This window comes from Mustela nivalis (genome assembly GCF_964662115.1).
Source record: "Mustela nivalis genome assembly, chromosome: 13".
Lineage (NCBI taxonomy): Eukaryota > Metazoa > Chordata > Mammalia > Carnivora > Mustelidae > Mustela > Mustela nivalis.
In genome coordinates, this window is record NC_139032.1 from 88,100,684 (window position 1) to 88,121,453 (window position 20,770).

General features: G+C 46.9%; 1 protein-coding gene across 11 annotated transcripts in view; it reads left to right on the top strand.

Annotated features, from left to right (window-relative positions):
* The window catches only part of FUBP3 (far upstream element binding protein 3), a 50,472-nt gene that overhangs the window by 5,070 nt on the left and 24,632 nt on the right, over nucleotides 1–20,770 (top strand). For 6 of the 11 annotated variants that reach the window (XM_082696024.1, XM_082696029.1, XM_082696025.1 and 3 more), the window contains 2 exons: nucleotides 8,265–8,370; nucleotides 18,474–18,507. In XM_082696024.1, the coding sequence (XP_082552150.1) occupies nucleotides 8,265–8,370; nucleotides 18,474–18,507 (140 nt within the window). The remainder of the gene's footprint in view (nucleotides 1–8,264; nucleotides 8,371–18,473; nucleotides 18,508–20,770) is intronic. The other 5 variants (XM_082696026.1, XM_082696027.1, XM_082696030.1 and 2 more) reach the window with 3 other exon arrangements.

Here is a 20,770-nt window from a genome sequence, read left to right on the forward strand (position 1 = left end):
AGTTCCTTCAAGCCCTCGAACATTCTGAGCTGTCATCTAGCTGGATCTGGGGGGGAAAAAATGGCCCACAGCATTTTGGTTCTTTTGATTTCCATTATGTTGTGTTGGGCATCTGTTCGAACCCCCCCCCCCATCTTTTCTGTGCAATCCTTTTACTCTGTCAAAAGTCATGTCTCTTGAAAATGTTTTGCATTTAGAGTTTCGTTATAGAGACACTTGGGAAAGAGCAGCCAATACTTCTTTCAGGGGCAGAAACTGTACTTTTATCCTCAAACCAGCTAATAGCAGATCACTTGCAAAACTGAGCGTGTTAATAGAAGTAGTGATATGGTTCGGATTGCCTGCCATTATTGGAAGATCTGCTGACCTCGGGGCCTCCTGCCTGGATGCTGGGCCAGCGCAAAGTAAGACCAACAGATTTGTGGCTGGTTTCATCTTACTGTGGGATTAGTCCTCACAACAGCCAGGTGAGATAGGACAAGGGTTCTGATTCTCATTTTATATTTGAAAATGATGAGCCGAAGGGAAATAAAGCCATTTTCTCAGAGACACACAAGTAGTAAATATACGCAGCTGTTCTTGGATCACTGTTTTCTGCATTCTGAGGATTCAGTTCCTTCGTAGGGGTAGCTGGGTCACTTTCCGTCTCCAAGGAATCAGAATCTGAACAAAGCATCCAGGGGATGCTGGTGGAGTTAGCGGGGACGTAGGGTATAAACCGAATGGACGTGTCCTCTTCAGGGCCTCTGGAGGTCCCGCTGGAGCAGCGTTCCGCTTCGAGCCTCTGCTGGGCATCTTAGCATTTTGCCTTCAGGTGGGCTTCTCCAGATCCACTGTAAGTTTGGCAAACCCTTAAAGTACCTTTTGTGGGTCGAGAACTTTGCTATGCATTAGGGAAGTTGTGCTTTGACTTTGGAAACATGGACCTTTTTAAAACTCTTGAAAACTTTCAACCTCCCTCAGGAACATTTAAATAGTTTTGTATGTAATTTCAGCAGGTTTGTGAATTCTGTAAAGTTGAGCCCTGGAGTTCCGGGTTTCAAAACCTTTGCCCCAGCGGTACTAAGGATTGAGACAGGTCTACCGTGCAGAGAGCTCCCAATAGCAGGGAGACAATTTAACCAGTAACTTTCTCAGTGAGCTACATTGTTTAGAGGTAGTTTATAAAGTGCTTTGCAAGCATAGAAAAGGGAATATTGAATTCTGCCCAAATGTTGGTGGCATGAAGCTGTCTGAAAAAGCTACTCCGGAGAGCTGTGCCTTATTTGATTGGCATATAGAATTCCTTGCTTTGGTTAATGCCAGTAAATAGGGCAGGATCAGCTGGGGCCCCATTTCTGATGACAACAATAGCTGCCATTCATCGAGCCACTGTTGCGCTAGATGCCAGGCAAGGACTTCCATATATGTTCTCTCATTTGATGGTCACAAAGCCCCCAGAGGGTAGTACAGTAGTCCCGCTTATCTGCGGCCTCACTTTCCAGGTTTTTGGTTGCCAGTGGGCAGTCGAAGTCCAGAAGCAGCTGGTCCTGCCAGCTCCTGACATGTTGCCAGAAGGTCGCTGGTAGCCTAATGCCCTGTCACAGCCCCTCCGGTGCTCATCTCACATCATCACAAGAGTGAGTGTGGGATATCTTGATAGAGATGCCACATTCACATGACAGTTTTTTATAGTATATTGTTATAATTGTTCTATTTTATTTTTAGTTATCGTTAATCTAACTTACAGGTTAGACTTTATCATAGGCATGTACGTATAGAGGAAAAAATATAATACGCAGACGGGTTGGTATTATCTGCCATTTCAGGTATCCAGAGTCTTGGGATATATCTGCCGTGGATAAGGCGGGATCACTGTACAGTGAAGTGCTTATTAAGACTTTGGATTTGGGCACCTGGGGAGACACAGTTAAGCATCTGCCTTTGGCTCAGGTCCTGATCTCAGAGTCCTGGGATCGAGCCCCACATCGGGCTCCCTGCTCGACGGGGAGCCTGCTTCTCTCTCTCCCTCTGCCCCTTCCTCCTGCTTATGCTCGTGCGCTGGCTCGCTCTCTCTCTCTCAAATAATCTTAAAAAGATTCTCTGGATTCAGCCCGTGTGAGTTCAAGTTCTGGTTCTGCCACTTACAAGCTTAGCGACTGGGCAAGTTCTTTTAACTTCTTTAAGCCTTAGTTTCTTCATCTGGAAAATGGAGGTCATTGGTGGTTGTAATAATTTTTTTTAATAGTTGATATTAGAAGTTAGGAGGTTCCCCTTGGGATGTAATGACGGAAGGACCCGAGACCGACTTTGGGGCCCCAGTAATGTTCTGTGTCCTGATCTCAATGCTGGTTGATACAGGTATTTTAGTGTGGGGACATTTAGTGAGCTGTAAACTTACGATCTGTGTATTTTCCTGTTATTATTCAATAAAAGATTAAAATGGCAAACATTTCTTATTTCTTACCATGTACCCAGCGTTGTTCTGGGTGCGTTGTGTTGTTGTCCCATTCTCCCCGTGGATATCATTCCAGGCAGATGGGCTCCCAGTCCCCCAATAACGAGAAGAGTAACTACTTTATAAGGTTGCCATGGAGGTGAATTGAGGACACCGTCAGGCACTTAGCAAGTGTGCAATAAGTCTGACACACGACTGTCCGCAGTGTGACCTCTTAGGCATAGGAAGCAGAACTGGGACTTGCTCCCATGCACCACGATCCTCGAACCTGCCGTCTGGGACGTGAGCTCAGCGCCTGGGCTTAACCGCGCAGGTAACATACTGTGTCTTCCTGCCGTGAGCAGCAGACCCTTTCCGTCAAGCCCTTGTATTCTCCAGGGCCTGGGCAGGGTCACTCAGGTGACCGTTGAGCAGAGGTTCCCTGGAAGCAAGTTGGGTTCATGCTCCCTAGGAGGTTGTGTGAGTGTTCTGTTTGCTGAATCCATGAGGATCAACAGCAGCTGTATTTGATTGTGTGGACGTGGGACATGGGTGACTTGGCATTCAGGTGGCTTTGCCTATTTCTGTGGAATGTAATGTTTAAATAAATGTAAAACTGTGGAGATACACAGAGCTTCCTCTTCGGGTTTACAAGGTGAACTGCTTCAATTAAGAAACTTGTCAGAGAATTTTAGTTGTAAAAATGTGCACTAGGAATAATTAATCACTGTGTTTCCTAAATTTAATGATGTGTGTAGCACCTTTACAATTTCTGCTGTATCATTGAACCTTCAGTGTTTATTTACTTACTATTTTTAAAAGGAAACTAAATCACTATTGTAAATGAAAATTTTGCCTTGCATAGAAGATAACTGTAAGAAATATATATATATATATCCGCATATAAATAGCCGTAAAACACACACACACACACAGACATGCTCTCAAAGTTTAAAAACATTGATCCATGTACCTCCCAGAAATGCCTGCATACTTCTCTTTGGAAAACACTGGTTTAGTCTGTCCCTGCATTTTACAGGTGAGTACCCCAAGAAACGAGTCCACTGAAAGTCTCACCTAAGGTCATACACTGGAAGAGCTGGCTGGAAAACCTGGACCTTTGACTGACTCCTGGTTCAGTGGTCCTCCTCCTTGTTTTTATTAATTATTCAAAGTCAAGGTCAAATACGTGTGATGTTGATTTGTAGTTCATCTATTATGGTGCCTAAAATAGCATAGGTAGTGAGATAACAGATTTTCCTCCTGACCTCCCCCCAAGAAGGGGGGAAAGGGAATCGAGTGGTTAAAAAATCAGTAGCAGAGTCCCTTCAGGGCGAAGACAAGAGGGGCCTTGGTTTGGTTGGTGTGTCCTGATAACGGCTTCGGTGACTTGTTTTCTGGCCCACACCATTATTAGCTGAGAACGTACCTCACTTCCCTTAAGCAGCTGCCCTTCGGAGCCATCAGTTACGATGTGGGGAACTTGTTGAGTTGAGCTTGAGCTCGGTGCCATGGAAATCATTAGGTTTTAAGTCCTTGGGAAGTGGAATATGTTTAATAGAGTATTAGGTGGGAGAGGGGAGGTGCCCAGGACTGTGGGTAATAGCGTAGGCTAGAGCTGGGCAAGCTGGGCTTCAGTAGGCCTCCTGCCACTTACGACATGTGTGACAGTGTGCGGGGCACTCAGCTGCTCCAAGCCTCGCTCTTCCTTGTCTTGAAATAGTATCAACCTCCTAGACAGTCATTGTGAGGAATAAATAAGATAGAATATTTCAAATGCGCTTCCCGGGGTGCCTGAGTGGCTCAGTTGATTAAGCATCTGCCTTCAGCTCTGGTCATGATCCTGGGGTCCTGAGATCGAGTCCTGCATCTGCCTCCCTGCTCAGCTAGGAAACTGCTTCTCCCTCCCCCCGCCCCCCCACACTTGTGTGTGAGCGTGTTCTCTCTCTTTTTTGCAAATAAATAAAAATCACTTTAAAAAGTTTTAACTTTAGAAAAAATAAATATATATTTATTTTTCTGCTCTTCGCAGAATGCCCAGCATACAGTAAACAGTAAATTTTAATTCATTTTGGTGGACATTTAAAATCAATTCTTAAGGTTTGGGGTGCCTGGGTGGCTCAGTTGGTTAAGTATCTGACTCTTGATCTCAGCACAGGTCTCGATCCCATGGTTCTGAGTTCAAGCCCTGCATCAGGCTCCACACTGTGGAGCCTACCTAAAAGCTAAAATAAGGGGGCGCCTGGGTGGCTCAGTGGGTTAAGCTGCTGCCTTCGGCTCAGGTCATGATCTCAGGGTCTTGGGATCAAGTCCCGCATCGGGCTCTCTGTTCAGCAGGGAGCCTGCTTCCCTTCCTCTCTCTCTGCCTGCCTCTCCATCTACTTGTGATTTCTCTCTGTCAAATAAATAAATAAAATCTTAAAAAAAAAAATAAAACTAAAATAAGGTTGCATTTGTATGGACGAAAGAGTACATTGTTTCTTTACAGAATATTATGTGTACAGTGTAAATTATGATACAATTGTATATTATATTGTTAAACTCCTGTTTAACATTTGTTGAGCCAGGGTTCAAATGCAATCTCTTGACTTCAGAGCTACACCTCTTAACCAGTAGTGTGTACTGCTTTTCTCTTAGTGGAAATTTCCCAAATTATAGATAACTGAAGTAAACATGACTTAAGAACAAATCTGAAAGCCTCAGCCTTTAATCAAATTCAGGAACAGGAAACTATTGTAACATTTTTAGCATATCAGCTTTGGGAAAAAATGACATTCCAGCAACATGCAAAACATACTGTGTAAGTTAGAAGGAAGGCCAGAGACTCAGGAATAACATTTTAGCTGCTTTGGAAAGAAGAAAAATGATCTGGAAGCAAAGAAATATCAGAAAGGAGCAGGGAGCATGCCTGATGTGTGTCGAGTTGAGGTTTTGGGGTTCTGGTGTCGTGTGGTTTGGCATGCCCGCTCTTGGGGGCCTCCACCAATAATCATGCGTCCTTGTACCCCTTTCTTTGTGCTTTGGGGTCATCTTCACTATCTGCTGGGGACATTCTGGGTCATCTTTAAAAGGAAACCAGCCAACAATCCTGAAAAACCCCCCATCAGTCCTTTACAACTAAGTTTATTGTAGCAAATGAAAGAGTCTCCGTGGGGCACAAGCCGAGGCAGTGTTCTCTCCTTTAATCTACCTGCTTTACCAGCTGGGCCCATAAAGGTAACTTTTGCATCTTAAGTAAGTAGCCAACCCCCATAAACTTATCCAAAACAAATACGGAAAGCAAGATTACAAGTCAGTGGTAGAATGCTGTTAGGCAAGACCTGTACAGTATTTTGTTTTAGAGAAAATGGCCTCTTGAATACAGAAGTTAGGTTTCTATCAGTAGTCTTGATATTTTAATTATTTACTACTGATAATAATTTTAAACAAGCACCTATCCAGGTACCATCATCGCTAGCTTAGACAGGGACCCACAGACTTTATAGTAAATGACCTGTGTGGGCACTGTGTTCCAGATGGCCTGGGTGCAGTTCCTCCCCCAAAAAATGTGTGTGGCTGGATTCCTATAAAATTTTCTATACAAAAGCAAGTGGTTCAGCCACCATAGTTTGCTGAGCCCTGACCTAGAATGTCTCCTAAATGGTCTTCCTAGTCCTGCCCCTTTATAATGTCTTTTCCTTGTCAAGGGGACCTTTTAAAAACATAAACCAACATGTTTCTTCCCCTCGTACGCATCGGAGTTGCTTCCTGTCACCCTTCCTATAAAACCCAAGCCCTTACCATGACCAAGAGCCCTAGGGAACTGGCCCTTGCCTGTGTCTTGGAACACATCTAGTTCCCCCTACTCTTGTGACGTTGACTTCTATCTTCTGGACTCGTCCCTACCAGGCTGGCTCCTGCCTCAGACCTTTTATACAGGCTGTTCCCTCTGCCTGGAATGTTACCTCTACCTGGAGTGCTCCCTCAGACTCTTGGATCGCCAGCTCCTCCTCAGCCTTTAGGTCTTAGGTCACACAACCTCATGTGCTCACAATGGCCTTCCCTGATCCACTCCAAAACGCTCTATGTCATTGTCTTCTCTTATTAGCCTAATGCTTATAACCCGTGAAATGATCAGTTATTGGTTAGCTTGTGTACCTGTTACTCCCCACTGACTGCTAACTCGGAGTAGGGGCCTGGTTATTCCTTTTTTTTTTTTTTTTTTTTTAAAGGGAGGAAGAAAGAGTTGGGGTGGGGGGGGTATAAGCCTAAGCAGACTCTATGGCCAGTGCAGAGCCTGATGAGGGGCTCGATCTCCTAACCCAGATATCGTGACCTGAGATGGCAGTCAACAGTCAGACACTTAACCAGCTGAGCCACCCAGGTGCCCCTGGGCCTAGGTATTCTTGTTCACCACAGGAACCCCAGTGCTTGGAACAGAGCCCGGCACATAGTAGGCCCTCGACATTGGTTGGATGAGTTGTCTTGTTTGTGTTTGTTTGCTTGTTTGTTTTTAAAGATTTTATTTATTTATTTGACAGACAGAGATCACAAGTAGGCACAGAGGCAGGCAGAGAGAGAGGAGGAAGCAGGCTCCCCGCTGAGCAGAGAGCCTGATGCGGGGCTCCATCCCTGGTCCCTGGGATCATGACCTGAGCCGAAGGCAGAGGCTTTAACCCACTGAGCCACCCAGGCGCCCCGAGTTGTCTTGTTTTAACAGCCGCGCTCTTTGTGAAGTGCTTTCTAGGATGCAAAGTTCCTCTGTGTTGAGAGTATGTTGTTAGCTTTCCCCAAACTGCATCTGGTGGTGGGACACCCAGAGGATCTCATGCAGAGGGGAGAGGGGCTTGTCCAACACCACAGAACTACGAAACCAGAGAGACCTGACCCTGCATCCCTGATACTTAAGCCCTGCCTTGGGGTTTCGGTGTCATGATTGTCTTGTTTAAGACATTATATGTTTAAGGTCATTTATGTTGGTTCCAGAAGGTCTCAGATTTCTGGGCATATTTGGACAAGCTCAGAAGAACTACACTGAACACTCGCTCTTGTGGGACAGCCCTTCTGTCTGCTCTTTATCCCCCCCACACACACTTATAATGCTTAACTTAGGGACTAACATCAAGAGCAGTGGCTGTAAATATTCTTTTGATTAAATGAAAAAGTTGATTTACCATGAAGATCACATTTAATCTTCCAGTGAGAACAAAGTAGATAAGTAATTCCCCCATAGCATTTGTTTCTGGGGGAAAATGCTTTAATAGCTATGCAATCTTTTTTTTTTTTTTTAACGGATACTAAATATTAAAATAGCTCTCAGAGTTTGTCTCCCTTTCTCCAGTGCAGGAATCCTTCTGAAATGGTGTGGACAGTCATCTCCCCACTGTTTGGACACTTCCAGTGAGGAGCAGCTTACTATTTTAGCTCTCTGTAGATGACGTAATCACTTTATAGGATGAATGTTTTTCTAACAAGTTGTCATGTTTGAGCAAACACAGCCTTTTAAATAGTATCGGGGAGCTTGTTTCTTAAGGGAACCCTGTGATAAAAGCTTCTGAACAAAGTTCTTTATATTGTTGGCCTCCTTTTTTTCTTCATAGAATGCAGGATACCTGTATTTTAAGTGACTGCTTAAGTCTAATTTGTAGAAGACACACGTTTGGAAGTATTTTATTCCTAAAGACGTTGTTAAGGCCAAAAGAATATTAAGTTAGCGGTGGAAAGTGTTTGTCCCCTTGGTGGCAATGCCTTACATTAATCTAGGTCAGGGGGAGAAATGGGGTAACAGGCCTTTTAAGAGGACTCTCCTCTCTCCCTCACATGGAGCCAGGATTTGTTACTGAGCATTTAAATCTGATTCTCTCTGTAGATTGCTGCTAAAATTGATTCAGTTCCTCACTTGAATAATTCCACACCTCTAGTGGACCCCTCAGTGTATGGATACGGAGTACAGAAACGGCCCTTGGATGATGGAGGTAAGTCGCAGTAAAATGTCTTTGCCTTTCAGATGGTAGCGAACCTGCCAGTTAAGTTGGAGTTGGTGTCACCCGGTTCCTTAACAGCTCTCTCCAGCGTCTCTCTGAAGAGGAGTGGTGGAGGGGACGTATTAGGGATGATTTTTCTCCGCGATTCTCGCATTTGAGTTCTTATTTGCCTTGATGACGCGGGAACGTTTTTCAGCCGGGCTCTAAGGTAAAAGACTTGCTTGGTCCTTGCGCATCAGCTCAGAAGGAATTTGATTCAAGAATTCCGTTTGATTTAGCCCTCCGCTCTTCAAAGACTCAAGTGGAAATTGAAGTTCCCACTTTACTCTAAAGAAAAGCTAAGATTTGGTGCACGGCCCCGAGGAAGCTGTGGCTACATCCTGATTTAAAGAAAGGGCCAAGGGGGTGGTGACCTCTTTGCAGTCTGTCTGCTGAGTTTTTCACCACTTACGACAGGCTCTCCCCACAGGCGCTGGTCTTTCCTTCGTTCGTGTGTTACTTCGCTGGTTTCTGTCTGTTACTCTCTTCAGCCCACTTAGAAAGGCCTGTCACCAGCCCCTTGGCAAAGACTATCTGTCAGATGTGTGTGTACAGAGAACTCTGACTTCCTTGATCACATTTTGTGTCCTACAAAGTATGGCTCTGAAAGGGAATCTGAAATGTAATGGTTTGTACATGAATATGCGTGCAGCGGTGGGGGAGGGGGTTCTGTGTCTTCTGTCCTGTCCTTCTGCACGTGTGCCCAATCACATCTGTGGGCACATATTTCCACGACGTACTATTAAACGGAAAAAAAATCAAGATGTACAACAGGAGGTACCGTGTAATTTTCTTTTCCAGAAAAAGAGTGTGTTTTGATGTACATGGAAAAAAAATGTAATGTGGTATGACTGGTTTCTCACATTTCTTGGGGGATCCTAAAGGGGAGATTGCCATTGTTTTTAAATGTGCTAACCTTTTTGGAATAATCATATAGGGTCAGAGCATGAAGGTCTTAGGGGGCTGCGCTCTTCTGGGTGTAAAAGTTCTTGTCTTTTTAAAGGGACTATTTATGAGCTCACACACACAAAATCTACCCCAGGGCCACTGGAGCTAAGGGGACCATTTAAAGTACTATTCCAGAATGTTGCCCTGTGATCTTTTTGTATTCGACTGGTGTTAGTGATTTCTTAGAAGAAATATGACCAATTGTACCATCTGCGTTTTTGCCGACCTGAAAAACTGTAATGCAGAGTGACCTTTTTACCTTCTCAGGGCAGTCATGCTTTGGTTCCTCTTATGGGACATCGATATAAAAATAAAGCTAAGTTGTCTGGCTCTGAGCATATGCCCCGGTAATGGACAGTCCCTCTGGCCCTCTGTTTCCAGAAATCACGATCAATACCTTTCACAACTCCCCGCCTTGCTTGCACCCCGTGCGTGGCGGGAAGTGTAAAACCTGTGTGTGCACAGCACAGGTGATCACTGTGTCCTTTGCAGAAAGAGCACCTAGATACCTGCAAATGAAACCACGGGCACCGGGCTGACCTTCTCCCACTGACCCGCTGCACACCCATTCAAAAGATGTTCATCAAAGTCTCTGAGTTATGGAGAAAGAGGCCTCGGGAGCAGGCAGATGTAGCTAGGGACTCACAGGAAATTCTAGGATCTCAACTGGAACTCTAATTCACTCTTCTGTGGTGTGTTTTCAGCTCTGTTTTGAGAACCATAATTTTTTCCATGTCTGCCTTTGGGGGACTGAGTTCTTGGAATCAGAAAACGAACACAGTTTCTCTTTTTCTTCCTTCTAAATATGAAGCCCAGTTAGAGTGGGGAAGAACTGAGAAAGATCCTTCCTGTCCACGGCCAGCTCTCCGTCTTACAGAGCAGACTACGTGAAGAACGAGAAACTTCCCTCAGGCTTTTTACACGGGGCAGGACAGTAGTTAATCCTCCCCAGTTGTGTGGCTTTCCAACAGAGTTACGTAATGTTTTCCTCCAAGTTGGTCTCCACCTGTGGCATCGGGGATGTGCAGTTGGAGGTCAGAGAGAATTCTGGACGCTTGGAGCATTTTCAGGGCAGGCCGCGGTTGTCTTCTGACAGGGATAATAAGGTCACTGGGCCATTCCCCTTCTCTTGGATCAACAAATAGTGAATAAACAGATCCCGCCAGGGACAGTGATGTTCATGGTTCCCCGACAGCTTCCTAGGGTGCTGTTCGTGAGAGTTTAGAAAAGCAGAGATGAACAACAAACAGGGGTTCCTGCACTTTTTTGTTTTTTCTTGAGCAATAAAGTTTTCCAGAGCTTTTCCATTTTCCATTGGTTTGCTTTGGCTTGGGGTTGGTTTTTTGGGTTTTTTTTTTTGACAGAAGTTCAACAGATCACTTCTTTAGCAACATGAACTTTCTAACTTTCCTGGAAAGCCAGATTCTTTAACCTCTCAAGCGTTGAAGGTCATTCCCCTAGAAGTTTTTGGAGGTATTATTTGAGTCTGTTTAAAAGTGCTTCAACTCCTAAGTCAACCAGAGAGAACCCTTGCAAGCCTCGGGGTCTCTGCAGGACATTGAGATTTGCAAACAAGTACATGAGTCGGAGGACGAGGACGAAAACAGGTAGAATAAGGGAAAAGCTTTGTTCGTGTTGTAGGAAGGAACCGGGTTCCTTGTGTCCTGGGCATTTGGAACTGTCACACTGCCGGCTCGTGAGCCTGCTCGGAGCCCAGCAAGAAGGGGTCAGAGCCGGGCTTTCCTCGCCTGCCTCGGTGCCCTGACCTGGGCCGAGCAGTTGCTCCACTGCCATCTGCTTCGGGTCAGGTCATCGTAAGTATTAGCATCTTCGGTCTTGGCACCCACGCTTCATGGTAGTCTTGGAGGTGCAGCCGGCAGTTCGGGGATCTTCCTGCAGCCCTTCCATCTGGTACTTTCTTCCCGCTGCAGCCGAGGCCTCTCACTGAAGCCAGTCTGACCAGTTCCGCTCCTCTGTTCTGAGACCTGTGGCAGCTTCCAGTAATGGGGGCAGGGGAGGGGGGGTTCTGGCCCTTCCTAACCTACCCTCCTTCTCTGGCTCTTCCCCCTCCCCCTCCTTGGGCGCTCTGCAGCAACCTGCTCAGCTGTTTCTTCTCTTTGCTCTTCCCGAAACCCATCCCCCCTCCCAGCTCTTTACGTGGCTGAGTCCTGCTCTGTCCTTAGGTCCCAGAATTGACAGGACGTCGTCCCGAGAACCCGGCCCCATCCTCATCTCTCGACTTTCTTCAGTGCCTTGCCAGATGCTGCCTAGTCTCTTCTCTTGCCCCCTGTTCTTCCTCCCTCCCCTCTCCCCGCTTCTCCCTTTTCACACACCCACCTGAGTGGAGTGTAGACATCACATTCTGCTCAGAACCTCGAGAGCCGTTCACTTGTGCCCTGGGCATCCTGCAGGGACCAGGGTGCGTCGTGGGCTTCTGCTGGATTCTACAGGCTGCGATCCTGGAGACGGGCTCTTTCTTTCCGTCCCTCCCTTACGTGGAGGTGGCTACCTGCTTGACGCTTCCGTTCTTTCTCTCCACGTCCTACAAGTAGCATCTAGGAAATTTCGTGAAACGTAAGATCCAAATCGAAGAGACTGGTATTAGCTAAGAGGTTTAGAAGTGCCGATTTTAATCTGAATCAGGGATTAGTATAACTTTTCTTAAAAGGACCAGACGGTAAATTTTTTTGGACTTTGAGGTCATGTGTGCTCTGTCCCACCGACTCAGCTCTGCTGTCAGAGCTGGAAAGCAGCGGAGGAATCTGGAAGCGCCGGAGCCCGGCACATGGCCATGAGCTGGCCCGCAGGCCCTCAGTGCCTTTGAGGTTTATGTACCACCGTTCAGATGGTACCACCCTTTCTGAACGTTGTCTAGGTGGCGTTCTTGGTGACTGAAGGCAGAGTTCTTGAATGCTTTCGCGGGAACCACTTATAGGAAGATTGGGACAGAGGAGCGCTGTGGCCCTGGCCGAGGTTTGTTTCAACACGTGTGGCCCAGGACAAAGAGAAGGAGGAAACAAGAATGAGGAGGGGAGTTTTCTTTTTTTGTTTGTTTGTTTGTTTGTTCCACACTTTGCAAGAGGGAAGGCGGGATGAGAGGTGCTGGTGCTAGGTAGTGGGGAGGGCCTGGGTTCTTGCTGCTGGGCGGCAAGGGTGCGTGGACCACTGCCTGGGGTCTGCACTGCCTCTGGCAGGAGCCCGCAGGGCCCAGAGTCTTTGCTTTGAAAAGAGCGAAACTGAATCCACCACGTGCTTGTGCCGTCCCTAAAGGAAGAGAGTAACGGGCCACAGGGATGAGGAGCCGAGACTAAACCTTAGTCCTTGAGGCTCAGGGAGACAGGACGGGATGGGGCAGGGATGGGGGCGGGGGCATCAGGAGTGTTGTGGAGCAGTGGTCTTCCAGCAGGCGGAATGAAGATCCCTGAGGTGGTGGGAGGTGTTTCCAAGAGTCCTGTCCCAGCTCTTCCGTTTGTGGCCGCCTCTTTCCTAAAATGGATCTCTCTGAGAATGGGGTCTGTGGGGGAGACGCTGTGCCCTTCTCCTCTCTGGGTCCCCAGCCACATTTCCTCTGGGTTTACGGGGGCACATCCCCGTCCTCAGATGCCTCAAGAGGCTGTGAGTCCAGAATTCTGACTGGGGCATCCCCAGATAACAAAGTGTGAGAGTCTTGGGAAGAAGTATTGAAAGGGACAGGATCTGATTTTGATTTTTATTCCGGCAGCAACTCATCACAGAGACTCGGGTGGTCCCTCCTCCCCGTCCACCCATCCATCCATCCATTTTAGGATTTAGAAGTGAGTGGTAGTCATATAGGGGCATATTAACATGTATGTGTGAGTTGGAGAAAGGAAGTGAAATTTTTTTCCCCCTGGCAAAGTATGATCTCTGATGGGTTTGACAGTTGGTTTAGCCAACTAGATATCACACAGAGTAGAGAGAGATTATCCACAGAAATGGATGACCTAATAAATCTGTCACATCAGTGTTACAACTGAGAAACAGCTGAGGCTTCTACACCATACCTGTTGTGTTCTTTGTACCTGTTAACCTAGGGATGACTTTTAGATGTCACATTAAAAGGGGATTTAGAGTTTTTCAAAACTCTTAGGAAATGTGGGAGCCTAAGTGGCTCTCTACCCTAGCTGGGTATGAGACCCACCCAAGGAGCTTTTAAAAACACATCTGATGGTGCAGCCTCTCTAGAAAGCTTAGAAAATTAAGCATGTGCTCACCATTTAGTGCACGGTTAAAGGAACAGACACCTGTCCACAGATCTTTGTAGCAGCTTTATTCGTAATAGCTCCAAACTGGAAACAGCCCAGATGTCCTTCAGCAGGTGAGCGGCTAACAGAATGGCGCAGCCATACGGTAGAACACTACTCAGCGACAAAAGGAATAAACCGTTCATACACGCAACAATCTGGATGAATCTGCAGATAATTCAGTTGAGCGAGAAAAGCCAATCCCAAAAGGTCACGTACTGTGTGATCCCATTTATGTAACGTCTTCGGAATGGAGGATGGATTAGGTGATTGCCAGGACATAGAGATGGAGCTGGGTGGGGGCAGACACCGTGTAGAATTTTTTAAAAAGACAGCTGGGAGGAACCCAGAAGCCTGAATTCCTTTTCGTGTGGATAAGGAAACCAGTGTCTGGAGAAGTGGTTTGACCAAGGGCTGATGTCTGAGAAGTGGCAGAGGGAAGATTTGAACCCAAGTCTCTGTCTCTTGTGCCATGATAGTGTGTGCTTGGAAATGTGGGCTCCGGGGCGCCTGGGGGGCTCAAGTCAATTAAGGATCTGACTCTTGGTTTTGGCTCAGGTTGTGATCTCAGGGTCCTGAGATCAAGCCCCTGCGTTGGACTCCATGCTCAGTGTGGAATCTGCTGGAGATTCTCTCTCCCTTTCCTCCTCCCAGTAGCACGCACGTGAACTCATGCACACTATCTCTCTCAAAATAAACAAATCTTAAAAAAAAAAAAAAAGAAAAAAAGAAAGAAGGAAGATGTGGGCCCCAGAGTGGTAGGTAGGAATTCCAGCTTTGCCATTGGTTAACTGTGTGACTTTGGACAGGTTGCTTAACCTCTCTGAGCCTCTGTTTCCTCACCTGTAAAATGGAATTAATACCGACCTTATGAGGTTATCCTAAGAATTATAACAAGTTATTTTCACACTTGTGAAACGCCACTCAACAGTATTTCCATCAGAAATCATACATACACACTAAGGCACATGTAGCTGAAATGAAAGTTTAAGGGAATATATACCCTTAGTACACATGGTGCCCTCTGTTTTCTATTTCGGTTTTTAATAAAGCTGGTCGTGATCCCCCAAGTTGATATTTATGATCTCTGACCTAAAGGCAAATATGGCCCAGTGCCACAAACATGTATCATAGACCTGGTTTTCCTCTTAGTGTCACTGCAGTGCTCCTTGGGTCAGTCTGTGGGTAGGCACTCGGCCCAGGGTGGGTGCTGGTGGGGTTCCTAACACCCCCACAACCTTGGGAGACTGGATTGGGTCACTGTTCCTCCAAGCTTCCTCCTGGCCCTATTGGACTCTGCTTCCCAAGGGCCACGATAGCCTTGCACACTGTGTGACCCCCAGACTGGCCCAGGGCCCAGACCAGACAGATGTGATGGGCGTGCCTTCATGGAGGCACAGGAATGTCCTGGGCCCTCCACCTTACTGGTTGGTAGAGTGGGCCTGGTGCCTCCTGGGACTCTTGTGGGCCTGGCTGGGCTCTGCAGGCGAGGCACCTAGCGCGCCGCCCGCCAAAGCCCGTGAGCCTGCGAGTGAGGGCGCCATTACTGAGAAGAGCTTGAGTCCACTCTCACTTTTTAAACAACAATAATTTGCAGAAATTAGTGATGGATTACTGGCCTAAGGACTTGCAGCTGAACTCAGCAGGTCAGTGTTTTGTGGCCCTGGCTGGAGAGTTGCTGCCTGAGAACACAGGAAGCCTTTGTACTGTCCTTGGGAGGAAAGCTTTATGAAAGCGCTTTTGGAAGCGGCAGAAGTCCCTGCTGCTGACTGTAGGTATTCCCGACCGTAACCAGGGCCTGGGAAGGCATTAGTCAGAGTCAGAGATGCTGGGGAACCTGGGGCAGGGGCAGGATTGTTCCCGAAATCTGCAGAGGAAGCTCTGGCTTATTTGCTTGTTTGGTCAGTTACATAAAAAGTGTTGATGTTTTCTCTCCTGGCCGACCCACTCACCTGCGTGCGGTCTGCTGCTCTGTGCACTGTGCCCGCGCCTGCTGTCTGCGCTTCTGCCAGGAGTGCTGTCACACCTCGGGCTTTTGTTGGGGGTGGGGGAATGGGGGTTAACTATTAAAATTGATGCATATTACAAAGTTAGGTATGTTCCTCAGTGATACTTAGTAGCATTTCTTCAGGGGAAGAAAATGTCGGGGAAAAATGTATCCAGTGCCTTTTTTTTTTTTTGGACGATCATTATTGAAATTGGCAGAGTATTACTCTTCAGAAAAAATGTCTCATATTGTAGCATGAATCTCTTGTATGGGAAGCTCATTTTCCTCTAGCCCAGTCAGCTTCCCATTATGTGGTGTGCCAGGTAAACGAGAAGCACACGTGTGTGTGTGTGTGTGTGTGTGTGTGCACGTGCACACACGCGTGGGCTGGAATGGAGCTGGGTTGAACTTCTGAGGGGAGATGAGGCACTGTGGGCCAGCGTGCACCATTAACGGGAAATGGGACTGATTGTGGGCAGCATTTTGCCTTTTTTTACAGTAAAATGACTGCAGTTACCATGGAATTGAACTTGATAGATCCCCATATGCCTCCCTCCTCGGACCCCTTTTCACTTTGAAGATGGAGGGGAGGCTCCGTGTTCGCGGAGTGGACATTATCCGTCCGCCTTGTGAGTGCCCAGCGCCCCTGATCTAACTGCTTGTTTTCGCTGGTCAGCAACAAATGGGGCCGTTTCTGCAGGGACTGAAACTTCATTAAATTGCACGTTTCAGCCTGTGGCTGCGGCATGTGCATAGAAGGAGGAGGAGGTGGGTCGTTCCTCAGAGCCCACCAACTCGGAGCTGAGTCTCGGTTGGAATTTGATTTCCTTCTTCTGTGTGGTGGCTCGCAGCAGTCCATGGCAGCGGGGGGGGGGGGGGGGTGCCATGCTGCTGTGTGTGCTTCTGCTTTTGCTCTCTGCCAGCCCCTCCCCACTGCGAGGCAGTGGGCACCTGTGACGCGTACCTTACCCACAAGAAGGAATTGCCCTTTTTTATGTGACAAGCGCAAAATTTCAAATGGCTTTGACCAAGAGCCTTTTAAATGTTCTTCTGAATCTCACCAGGTGCTTTATGGTAGTGTTGCCCTTTACCCTATTTCTGTGGCGTTTCTGGCCAGAATAGCTGAAGATCATCAGCCTTTTGACATCTCTTACCAAACATCACAGCGGGCCAAGAGCCAAGGTCCGGCCGTGTTAGCCTGTTTGGGGACCAGGCGCTTCTGTGTTCTCGGCATGTCAAGGCATTTCAGTCTTCAGTCTCTCTGTCTTTTGTGTATTCTTGAGCCCTGGGAGGCATTCTGACAGTGAGCAGGGACACGGAGCTGGACCCTCGGGTAGGGACAGCTGACCAAACTCAAGGGCACTCTTGGGGACATCCTTCTCCAGCCTATTTTTTCATACCCACTGCCTTGGATGGTGGACAGGCCTCTCATGCACCATGCAGGGGCCAAGGGTGTGAGGAGGACTCCTTGCCCAAGGTTGTCATTGAACAGTCTTCATGGGATGGGAATCCTGAGCACCAGCTGTCCCAAGTGAGGGAGCTTTTGTCACATTCCAACTGGAAATGCAAGAAGAGAATCTGAAGATTCAATAAAAAACAATTCTCTCGTCCCTGAGATAAGCAGATTAATAGTACGTAATGTCAATATTTTGGCTGCAAACCATTGTCTCGCTATTGATCCAGAAGAAATATGGTACTGACTCCAGAGCCTCATTTGCTTTCTGCTAGCGGTGTCTCTGTATGCACTTTCTTCTTCCTTTAAAAAACCATGATCTGGTTTCTTTTCCTTTGTCGTCTGAGGACTAGAAAGAAAGACAGAAAGACAGGGTTAAGTTCAGGCAGAAAGAAGAGCAGTTGGGAGTCAGAGATTTCAGATGCCAGACCATTCCACTCTTTGTTCGGAAGCTGGTGTGCTTGACCCTTCCCCACTGCTCTCCCCCTGTCTGTCCTTCTCCTGACTTTCCCCAGAGACAAGGTTCTGAGTGCTCTGGTTAGCGCCTCGCAAGGTCCGTTCAGTCCCTCACAATATGCTGAGGATTGATACTTTTTCCTCGTCCACCGACTGTGTTTCCTGGGCTGCGTTTTCCAAAAGAGAAACAACTGCTGGTTGGTTAGAGAGACGCTCATCAGTCGCCGAAAGAGGAGAAACTGGGACAAAAAGCGTAGCTAAAGTGGTTTTGTGGGAATGTGATTACAAGTCGGTTTTCATAATAAGAGGCTGTTTGGCACCGTTGTCTCTGTGAAATGGGCTTGAAAGGCACGCTCATTCTTAGCGTCCACTGCATGCGGACTGCCCTGTGGGTCAGCAAAGAGGCCCAAGGAAGGAAGATGCCAGATCCTCTTCCTTGAGGTGTTTATGTTCTTGGGAGGACAGGGAGAATGGGGGGCCAGCAGGAACATATGTGCGTGTTCTTAGTGACCACAGCTGCCACGGAGCAGTCCTTTAACGATGCTCCCAGGCTAGGAGGTTAAACCTTCTCATTTGCTTGAGAAAGAGCAAGAGGGAACCCTCAGTATCTTTACATTGATCTGGATCCAGAGCAGGAGGGAGGGGGAAAGGGAGAGGGATTTAGGCAGGCGGGATTTTCTCCCAGGCCTCTCAGCATGCGGACACACAGATCAATTTCTTATCCTGCGTTCAGCTGGACACTGGGTTAGAGACTGTGTTGATCAAGACGTCCCCTCCTGTTTCATATCATGTAACGCATTCAGTGCAGCCACTGAGCCTAAATTACTGTTTGCTTTCTCTCTGCCTCTCGTCCCCTCCCTCCCTGAAATGGTAAGAACTCGTGTAAGGATGGAGTCCGTTTATCCGTGCTAATGCTTTGATTTTTCTTTTCTCTTTCTCTTTGCCACAGTAGGTAACCAGTTAGGGGCCTTGGTACATCAAAGGTAAGCAGTGGGTTATGTTTTATTATTTATTGATCATTTCTAATTGTTTATCGATCGACCATCTGTACTAGAGTCTTAGAAAGTCAGAGGTTGAGAATGGGAAAAACCGGGGGCTAGATTTCTTTAAGGCTCAAGTTTTTTGTAGTCCTTTCCAAGACAGCATAAGCACGAGGGAGAAACGAACTGGGAGCTATTGAAAATCACCCATTATTGTATGTAAATTTAACAGACCTCTCGCGTGTGGGAGCTTTTTTCTGTCCCACATATATCTAATCTAAAAAGAGAAATTTTCCATCCTGAGTTGATGGTCTCCACAGTTTTATGAATCCTTAATGCCTCCATGCGAGCAAAAGTGTCCCCAAGAAGTGTTCGTCTTTGGGCTTTTCCACAAGATAAAGCTTGTGGTTCTCAAGGAGTCGTGGTCCTGGGCAGCCAGAAACCCAAGCCCCGCCTCATGCCCTTGAAGAAGGACTTGCCGGAGAACCTTGGAGAAGGGCCCAGTTGCTTCCCTGCCTCGGTTTACCCTCATAGCCTTCCCTTAAATGTTGAGGATTTAGAGAGCTATGGAGAGGTCTGGGCTTTAAAAAGACCAGTCTGTAAAATAGGATGTTTGTGGTCAAAATGTTCTCCTTCAAATGGAATAAAATGTGCAGGAACCTGCCTCAGGTTCTCTCCCCACATGCATGTCATTCTCTGTGTCTCCGTTACTGTGATATTGTATCCTTAATCTTCACCAGTAACAATACAGTTATATCCTCTTGTGTTCTACACAAGTGTTTGGGAGTTTCTAGAAATCATCAGGCCTCAGTTAACCGAAAGATTTAACCTGGGTTTTATTGTTACTGGTTTGCTTTTTTAGTGAATTAGAATAATTTAAATGATGTTGCTGTTAGTATCAAACATAATTTTCCTATAAAGCCATAATTGAGATTTTACTTTCCCAAGAATATCATACTTCATGCAGTCAACAAGTTTCAGCCTCACAGTCAGAATGGAGGTTTGTCTCAGGGCCCAGAGCAGCTCCTCTTCATACATTTCTAATTCCAGGAGAGTCTGCTCCTGCCGTTCCCTGAGGGCTGAGGAACTGCTGAGTTTTGTGACAGTTTGTATTGTGATAGTGTTGAACCGCTCCCAGTAAATCCCCTAGGGACCCTTGCGGAGAACAGACAGGGCTACACACGTGGGCTGCAGTCTCGTGGCCGCACGTACAGGGGTACTGCGACCCTCCACCGTGGCAGGGAAACTGGCCTCATGGGGACCCCGCGGCCTGTCCAGACGGGTTGGGCCCTCGAGGCTCGGCGTTTGTGTCCACGGTGCTGCTGACTTAGGAATGTGGTATTGTCTGATTTGGAGGCAAACTCAAATATCCCAAGACCGTAGAGAGGCTCTCTGCACATGTATGAACTGGGGGAGGTAAGCTCCTCGGGCATGTCCGCTCTCCTCAAACTGGGACGGTGGCAAGTGCTGTCGCGCCTTCTGCCTTTCTCCTGCGTGCCACGCTTTCCCTAAAAACATGGGCTGAGTCGATCCTTTTTGTGATGGGTAAAAATCCAGCTGTGTGAGAGATGCTTAAAAATGCTTACCCTTTTTTCGTTTTAACTACTTGCATTTAGCTTCCTTCTAAGGTAAATGTTTAGATTTAATTGCTTTCTGGGGCTTTGGGCAAATTGGATATTGTCCACAATACACTCTGTGGCAAATTTGAAGGTTTGTTTGAAAGAACCAGTGCAGCCGTTGTTTAAAAAAAAAAAAAAAAAAAAAAAACCAAAAAACCCGACACATAATGGATGGAATAGCGTTGAACGAAAGTACCTTGCAGAGTAAGGTGATTATTTTGTTCTGGTCAACACTGATTAGGCCTCTGCTGGATACTGGGTTCCATTTGGAGCATCTCACCCAAAGCAACAGATCAGTGAGAGGGAGGCCAGAAATCAAGAAAAAGATGGGGAAACCAGGAATGTTGAGGAGAAATTTCAGCATTGCTATCTGCATCTTAAGGAGACTGGCAGAGAAGTCTAAGCTAACTTCACAGGCCCCAAAGAATCTTTTAAAGCATTAGACAATACTGAGAAGAAAAGGCAGTTGTTACTAGAATTGATGGTTTAATAAAAAATCAGGTTTCTCCCTCTTTCACAGCGAGAGAGGAGGCTAGGATCTTCTCCAGAAGTGATTAACCAGAGGCCCTATGAGATGATGCTCTTTCTCGAGGGCTGGGGACTTGTTGGCATGATTTCTTTGAAGTCTCTTGTCTTCTGGCATTGCC